Here is a 7,064-nt window from a genome sequence, read left to right as displayed (position 1 = left end):
TGCTAAACAAGAGCCAAGATGGCTGCTGGGCCTGGCGTGGCACGTGGTGGGTCTGGCGGTCTCCTTCCAGGGACCAGCCTAGGAATTGCAGGGGACCCTATTCCACACCTGACCCCGCGCACAGTCCAAGGCTGGATTCCGTCCAGCTCTGCAGTTTAAGGTGCCCCGGTTTAATTCGAACTCCGTCCGCCTAGTTGCGCACACGGGCGCAGGGCGGGGCGAGGGCTCCCCCTTCCGAGGGGGGGATGGTGGGCGCCACGCTGCTAGGGCGCCACGCTGCTAGGGCGCAGGCGCGAGTGGGCCGTGTGCAGCTCTGCCGGGCGGGGAGCGTGGGGAGCGGGGGCGGGGGGGCGGGGAGCGGGGGCGGGGGGGCGGGGAGTTTGTAGCCCGACAGCCCCTTTCCACGGGCTGCCGGCCCAGTGTGCACCGCGCGAGCCGTGGTAACGGACGCGTGGTGGTCGTGGTGCACAGGCGCTTCGGCCTGTAGGCATCTCCAGCAGGTACTGGTCGGGGCCCGGGGCACAGAGAGCCATCCGAACCGCGTGGGGTTCCGCACAGTGACCCTTGCCATCTCCCTTGGCGTCCCAGGGGTTGGTGGCTCCAGGTTTCCCCTGGAAATGGGATCCCACTACATCAGGCATGGCACCGCATCCATTCCGTGCCATTTCCAGGCACCGCGACCAGCCTAGGAATCGCAGGGGAACCTATTCCACACCTAACCCTGCTCACAGCCATTGCGGTCAGGACTAGTGGCTCTGGGCCTTATCCTAGAGGGAAAGTGGCTTCAGCCCTTCCTGCCCTGGCCTCCACCAACTTCCACTGACCACGTGTATTCCTGCTCTGGAATGAGGGATGTTTGAGGTAGCGGGTGTGTGAGGGGTCGTGGGGACTTAGGGAGGTGGGCTTAGGTGTGGGTGGGGACAACAGGGGAATGAGGGTGGGAGGCTTGGGGACAGTAGTTGGACTTGCGTGAGGTCAGGGCTTGGGACAGGGATGACGCTTGGGAAGGGGTGGGACATGGCTTGAGTGGGGGCAGGGCTTTGGCTTGGGTGGAGGCAGGGCTTTGTTAGGCATCGGACTTGAGTGGGGGATGGGACATGGGGAGGGGTGGGGCTCGGTGGGGGCAGGGATCGAACTTCCGTAAGCGTGGGGCTTGGAGTCAGGGGCTGGGCTTAGGTGGGGGTGGCGCTTGGGTGGGGGTGGGACTTGGAGGGGGGACAGGGATCAAACTTCCGTGAGGGGAGGCTTGGCGTCAGGGGTGGGGCTTAAGTCCTACGTCGTGTGTCAGTGGGGGCAAAGTTTGAGGGAGGGGGTGGATTTGAGGGCGGGGCAGTAATCACTGTAGGATCCCTCCCGTGCTAGCACTGTATACCAGTTGAGAAGTTTCTTTTTTGTTGTTTTTGAATTTTATTTTTTTTACAGCAGGTTCTTATTAGTCATCCATTTTATACACATCAGTGCGTACATGTCCATCCCAATCGCCCAGTTCGTCCCACCCCCCCCCCCCCCGCCCCCTGAGCAGTTTCCTGTATCCCTGTACCAGAGTGCCTCTGTAGGCTCAGAATTGGCACAGCCTGAGCAGGGGCGTGTGGGGTAGAACCAGAGCAAAGTACCTCTGCCTTGCCTTGGACAGATGCAGTGAAGCAGTACCACCTCCCCAGCACCAGGAACTGCCTCTGGGCCGAGCTAGAGGGCAGGCCTGGTGTTGAGTGTGGGTGGAATCCCCGTATCTGCACTGCCCGTGGGTCCCTAGTCAGCATGGTGAACAGCTGTGACGTAGACCTATGTCGGGAGAGGCTTCTGTAACTTCCTGGCAAAAAGCGGGAGGGGTGGGGTTGCCTGCCAGGGTTTACAGGGTCTACAGGGTAGGGTCACACCTAGGGTGAGGGTTGTCTGTTTCAGCAGTGTGGCACTGTAGACCCTTTTTGGGTCCCTTTTCTGTCCCTGATTCTAGCTTCCACGCGGTTTGAAACGGTAGGCTACTGTTTTTCAGCACGTGATCCTTGCCGCCCACCCCCCATGTCCCCTCCCCTCCAGCGACAACAGGACACTTCTTTGGTTGGAGGCCAGTGACATCCCCTGTTGCTCCTTAACCTTTACCACATAGCACCCCTCTGCGATGGAAACCCATGGTCCACGCTGTTCTCAGTATCCACGGCAACACTGCAGCTTGTCACACGTTCTCCACACCCACCAGTTTCATTGCCTTGTGCAGAGAGAGCTCCAACCATCTTTCTCATTTGTCAGACATTCTCTGAGAAAGGAGGGAACTGCACATCTCCGTCCTCCAGCCTTTGCCCCAGAGAAGTGGGTACCAGGTGCCCTGGGCCTGAACAGCCCTGAGCCAGGGAGTGGGACAGCAGTGTCCTCTCCCGTTTGGCGGGCTTTGTCAGGCCCCTCCTCCTGACGCTGACCTTTTCACCACAGGCACCTGCAGTACACACAGAGGAGTCCTCGGACTTTGAGGAGGAGTGCACGGCAAGCCGAGGTCAGCAGGGAGGGGAGCTTGGCCTAAAGACACCTCTCCGGCAGATGACTGGGGAAGCCCTGAAAAGCAGGGCCTGAATCTCTGTGACCAGAAGTGGGGGTAGTGCGTGGGCTTTTAGTCGGGGTGGGAGGGTGGGAGTTAATGGTGCTCTCACCCCATTTGCATTATAGGCTGTGCAAACCCGGAACGATTCTGCCTCCACACTTGGCGTTGATTCAGAATTCCCTGAGTCCCGGTCAAACTCTGTGAGCTGACTACTGCCCCTAGTATTAGATCAGTCCACAGATAGTGGGAGCAATGCCTGTGAATCTGTTGGAGGATTGGTGCAAGGGCATGGACCTGGACCCCAGGAAGGCCCTGCTGATCGTGGGCATCCCTGTGGAGTGTAGTGAAGAGGAAATTAAAGAGACCCTGAAGGCGGGCTTACAGCCCCTGTGTGCCTACAGTGTGCTGGGCAGAATGTTCCGAAGGGAAGACAGCTCTAAGGCAGTTCTCATTGGATTGGCCGACCAGGTCAATTATGCCACGGTGCCGAGTCAGATCCCGGGAAAGGGAGGTACCTGGGAAGTGGTGGTGAAACCCCGTAGCCCAGATGATGAACTTATCAACAGACTGAACCACTTCCTGAAAGCTGAGGGCCGGAGGATGGTAGATGTGGTCAAAACCCTGGGGTATAGCACTCGCCCTGAGGAGGTACAGCCAGAAGGCTTGGCCCAAGTCAGGCCACCAGACCTGCAGCCTCCGCAGGAAAGCATGTGGTACCGAAAACTGAAGGTGTTTTCGGGAAGCACTTCCCCAGGCCCGGGCGAAGAGAGCTTTGAAGCCTGGCTGGAGCAGGTGACTGAGGTGCTGCAGATGTGGCGGGTGTCTGAGGTAGAGAAGCAGCGGCGTTTGCTGGAAAGCTTGCGCGGCCCCGCCCTGTCCATCATGCGGATGCTCCGGGCCACCAGTGACTCCATGACCGTGGAACAGTGCCTGGACGCCCTGAAGCAGATCTTCGGGAATAAAGAGAACTATAGAACCTCATATTTTAAGTTGCTCCAGACCTTGCAGAAGCCCGGAGAGAGAGCCTCTGCCTTCTTGCTACGGTTAGAGCCCGTGCTGCAGGACGCCGTGCGGCACAGCCCCTCGTCAGTGAGAAGCGCAGACGCGATTCGCCTGAAACACACCCTAGCCCAGGCCCACGTGAGCACCGGCCTCCAGGGCAAGCTCAGGCTCCTGGATCAGCGAGGCTGTGCGCCCACCTTCCTGGAGTTGATGAAGCTCGTTCGAGACGAGGAGGAGTGGCAGACCGCCATGGCAGTGACCAGGGAGAGGCAGAGGCAGGTAGGAGGGGGCCACAGGGCCTCTGGCACCCAGGTAGCGGCAGAAGCCAGTGTCCCAGCCCCTCCGGTCATGGTGCGGGCAGGGCAGTTCCATGACATCAGCACTCAGACCGTCCAGGAAGGGGCCACCCTGCCACTGAAGCGCAGGCAGGTGCCATGCTGCCCCGAGACTGGGGAGGAAGGCCACAGCCAGGCAGCGTGTCCTAGGGCCGAGGACCAGCCCCCGGCAAAGCAGGCGCCTCAGCCTGCAGCAGAAGCGTCGGGAAACGAGATGCGGGCTGGGGCCGTGAGCCACCCCAAGCCCTAGGAAGCATAGGCTCAAGATATCCAGGCACCCCCTCCCCTAGCAGGCAACACAGCTATTTTAACGAGGGGAAGGGGCAGTCCACAGAAACAGTGGGGGCTTTGACTGGGGCACAGGGGCAGGGCAGCCAGGCCGAGGCCCCGCCCCAACCCCCTCAGCATCCACCAGCTGTTAGGGACTCCACCAAGCAAGCCAACATCAGCTCAGGGAGGCACCGGCGACACAAGCGGGGAGCCACCATACGCAGCGCGAGGCGTACCCGAGCCTCAGACAGAGACCCCAACACAGCAGAGGCTGAAGAAGGTATAGTCGGGGGCTCTGGCGTCAGCCCTGTCTTCTGGCCACCCTCAAACGCCCACCCTGGGGGCTCTGAGCTACGGGTGTTGATGGGCCCCCAGGCCACGCGGGGCCTAGAGGCGCCTCCCCCGGGGCCGCCCCTGTCAGAAGGAGCCGGCGCTGGCGCTGGCGTGGAAGGGCTGTGGCGCAGAGAGGAGATGCCCCGGAGGGACACCGCAGGGTCCAACTTCAGGATCATCTACACCGCTCGAGGGGAGCCCCGGGAAGGCAGCACCCTGGAGCCTCTGCGCAGGTGAGGGCAGGAGCAAGTGTCCTCCCCCTGCAGCCTGAAAGGGCAGTAGGGGCAAGGACAGCAAACACTGAGGAGACGATCCCACGCGAGAGCGTCAGGTCAGCTTGGCAGGCAGGGCGCTGAGTACCTGGTTGCCCAGTACCCCACAACTGGCTTTGGTGTGAGTGGGGGTGCAGGGAAGCGTTTGTTCCGAAGGAGGAGGAGGAGGGAGACTTGGAGAAGAGGGGGAGGGGGAGGGGCAGGAGGGGGAGGGGGTCCGGGCAGGGTCCAAGAGAATTAGTTGGCGGGAGGAAGGAGTGTTTTGTTCTCCCTAGGTTTGTGCATGGCCACTGGAGTCCTGGGACTGGCCTGGAGAACCACAGCTCACCAGCTGCCAATGCCAAGGCCAGCCCCAAAGCCTGCCACCTGGGAGCAGCCCTGAGTGGCCGGCCCCGGCCTAGGTGAGGGGCACCTGCAGATGGCTGCCACCCACACTGGCCTGGGAGTCGTTAGGGGCCACTCAAGGTGCCTGGGCCTCCCTCCTGAGAGGGGACCCCTATTCACCATCCCCTGGGGCAGGTGGCTCCCTGTACTGGCAAGCCCAAATGTGTCCCTGTAGGCCCCAGAGGGACCCAGGTGTCAAGGAACCCCCCAGCCCCCGCTCCCCTCCCCCCAACACACACACCCTAGCCATCGACCCCCCGCAGAGCCCTGCGGTGCGCCACGTGCCAGCCAAGGCTCTGGTCTCTGTGGGCCAGTGTCGTGAGCTCGACGTGTGCTTTCTGGGCATAGATTCAGGCCCAGCGCTGCCTGTTGTTGTGGAAATGTGCGTGTGTTCTCCTCTGAGCAGTTCCCCCAAGCCCTGTGAAGCGTGGAGACCCCGAGCCCAGTCCCAGGAGCCAGTGGGAAGGACGCGATGGACGAGGTCACAGCCAGCACCCACCCCAGGACCTGGGATCCCACCTGGGACCTTGGGAAGGAAGACCTTGACCGGGCCTGCAGGAGGTCTGCGAGAGGCCCCCCAGGGCTTGTGTTCTGCTGGGCCACCCCGTTGTTCCTCGGGACTCCACGTCCCCGGCTCGGTGGCGCGCGCCCTGCTGTGGGACTGTCCTGTGGCCGCCATAGGGCAGGGCCGGGCCCCGGGCATGTGGGCCAGAAATGGAGGGTCTGCCCTGCGGGGAGCGGGCATGGCCGGCGCCCATCTTCCTGGCGAGACGCCACCCGCGGGGCCCTCAGGAAGGGAGACTGTGGGGAGACGGAGGGCCGCCGGGTGGGGTGTAGCGGAGGCACCTTTTTGAGGACCCGGGGGGGGGCGGGACCCGTGGGCTCCGGTGGCCATTAGAAGTTCCTCTGTGTGTTGTTATGCCCTCTTTTCAATGGTTTCAGTCAGTGTTTCTGTTTAATAAATTTCCCTGAACGTTTCATCTGAGTCTGGCCTCTGCTGTGGGCAATGGAGTGAAGGGGCTGCTGTGGTGGGGTCATGGTTGGGGGCAGCAGCAGTGGCCTGGCACCCCGAGTCGGCACGGAGGTACGGTCCGGGCAGGGTCCAAGAGGGTCCGTGTGGTCTCCTGGGCTGGATGGAGCTGGGCAGCAGGGCCTTGTGGGCACGGGCCATGGCTGGTTGGGTCCCCGGGAAACTCGGCGAGTCCCCGGGAACCAGTGGGTTAGGCGTCAGGGGGAGGGGGAGGGACGGCAGGCAGCACCAGAAGCTCCAGGATCCCTGGCAGCTCTGAGGGGGCTCGGGGCACCCAGACGGTTTAGAGAGGTCACGTGTGCCCTCCCAAGGACCAGCCGGCCACAGAAGGGTCCGGGCGTGAGGTCAGAGGCCCCTGCCCGGAACGCAGTGCAGGATTCCGGGGTGGGGGGTGTTTGCCCACCTGCCTGAGATCCGTCTACCCCTGCCGGCCCACAGCGGCCTGCCCTGGTCTAGGCGCTGAGGGACGTTTGGAGACCTGGGGCTATGGGGTGGCTGAGGGAAGGAGGGCCGCCCAGCAGGAGTTGCAGAGCCCTCAGGCCCTGGGTGGGGGCACAGAAAGGCAGGGAGATCTGTCCTCCACTTTAAGTCCTGGGCGGGGCGGCTCCCCGAGGGGCAGGGGCGCCCCCACCCTGTCCCACTCCCCTGCATCACTCCTGTGTCCTGGGAGCAGGTAGGAGGCGGGGGGGGGGTTGGGGTCCTGTGAGTGGGAGGCTGTAGATGGGGCCCCGGGATGACCCCTTCCTGCCCAGAGGCTGGCTCTGTACCCCCGGGTCCCTCTGTGCCCCCTGAAGAGGGCATCGGCCAGGCTGGAAGGCACTGCTGATCCGGGAGACCCCTCCCAGAGGGCCGCGGCCTGGGGGGCAGTTCTCGGTGGCGGCTGTCATCGGGTTAGGAGCCAGGAA

The 7,064-nt window shown here is 62.9% G+C and overlaps 2 protein-coding genes across 2 annotated transcripts; both read left to right on the top strand.

Moving 5' to 3' along the window:
- Window positions 1-2,713: 2,713 nt before the first annotated feature.
- Window positions 2,714-4,132, top strand: LOC116747845 (paraneoplastic antigen-like protein 5). Its single transcript, XM_032620408.1, has one exon. The coding sequence runs from the start codon at window positions 2,786-2,788 to the stop codon at window positions 4,118-4,120; it is 1,335 nt and encodes a 444-aa protein (XP_032476299.1). The 5' UTR covers window positions 2,714-2,785; the 3' UTR covers window positions 4,121-4,132.
- Window positions 4,133-4,330: 198 nt separating this feature from the next.
- LOC116747821 (paraneoplastic antigen-like protein 5) lies at window positions 4,331-5,159 on the top strand. Its single transcript, XM_032620356.1, has 2 exons — window positions 4,331-4,706; window positions 5,021-5,159. Exons 1-2 carry the CDS (start codon window positions 4,504-4,506, stop codon window positions 5,148-5,150), a joined length of 333 nt encoding a protein of 110 aa, XP_032476247.1. The 5' UTR covers window positions 4,331-4,503; the 3' UTR covers window positions 5,151-5,159.
- Window positions 5,160-7,064: the final 1,905 nt, after the last annotated feature.

Source organism: Phocoena sinus, chromosome X, assembly GCF_008692025.1.
Source record: "Phocoena sinus isolate mPhoSin1 chromosome X, mPhoSin1.pri, whole genome shotgun sequence".
Taxonomy (NCBI): Eukaryota; Metazoa; Chordata; class Mammalia; order Artiodactyla; family Phocoenidae; genus Phocoena; species Phocoena sinus.
This window is presented reverse-complemented; position numbering and strand designations above follow the sequence as displayed.

Coding starts and splice junctions, on each gene's coding strand:
- LOC116747845 (XM_032620408.1), top strand. CDS start 2,786: ATGCCTGTGAATCTGTTGGAGGATTGGTGCAAGGGCATGGACCTGGAC.
- LOC116747821 (XM_032620356.1), top strand. CDS start 4,504: ATGGGCCCCCAGGCCACGCGGGGCCTAGAGGCGCCTCCCCCGGGGCCG. Junction 4,707..5,020: donor ACCCTGGAGCCTCTGCGCAG/GTGAGGGCAGGA, acceptor TGTTCTCCCTAG/GTTTGTGCATGGCCACTGGA.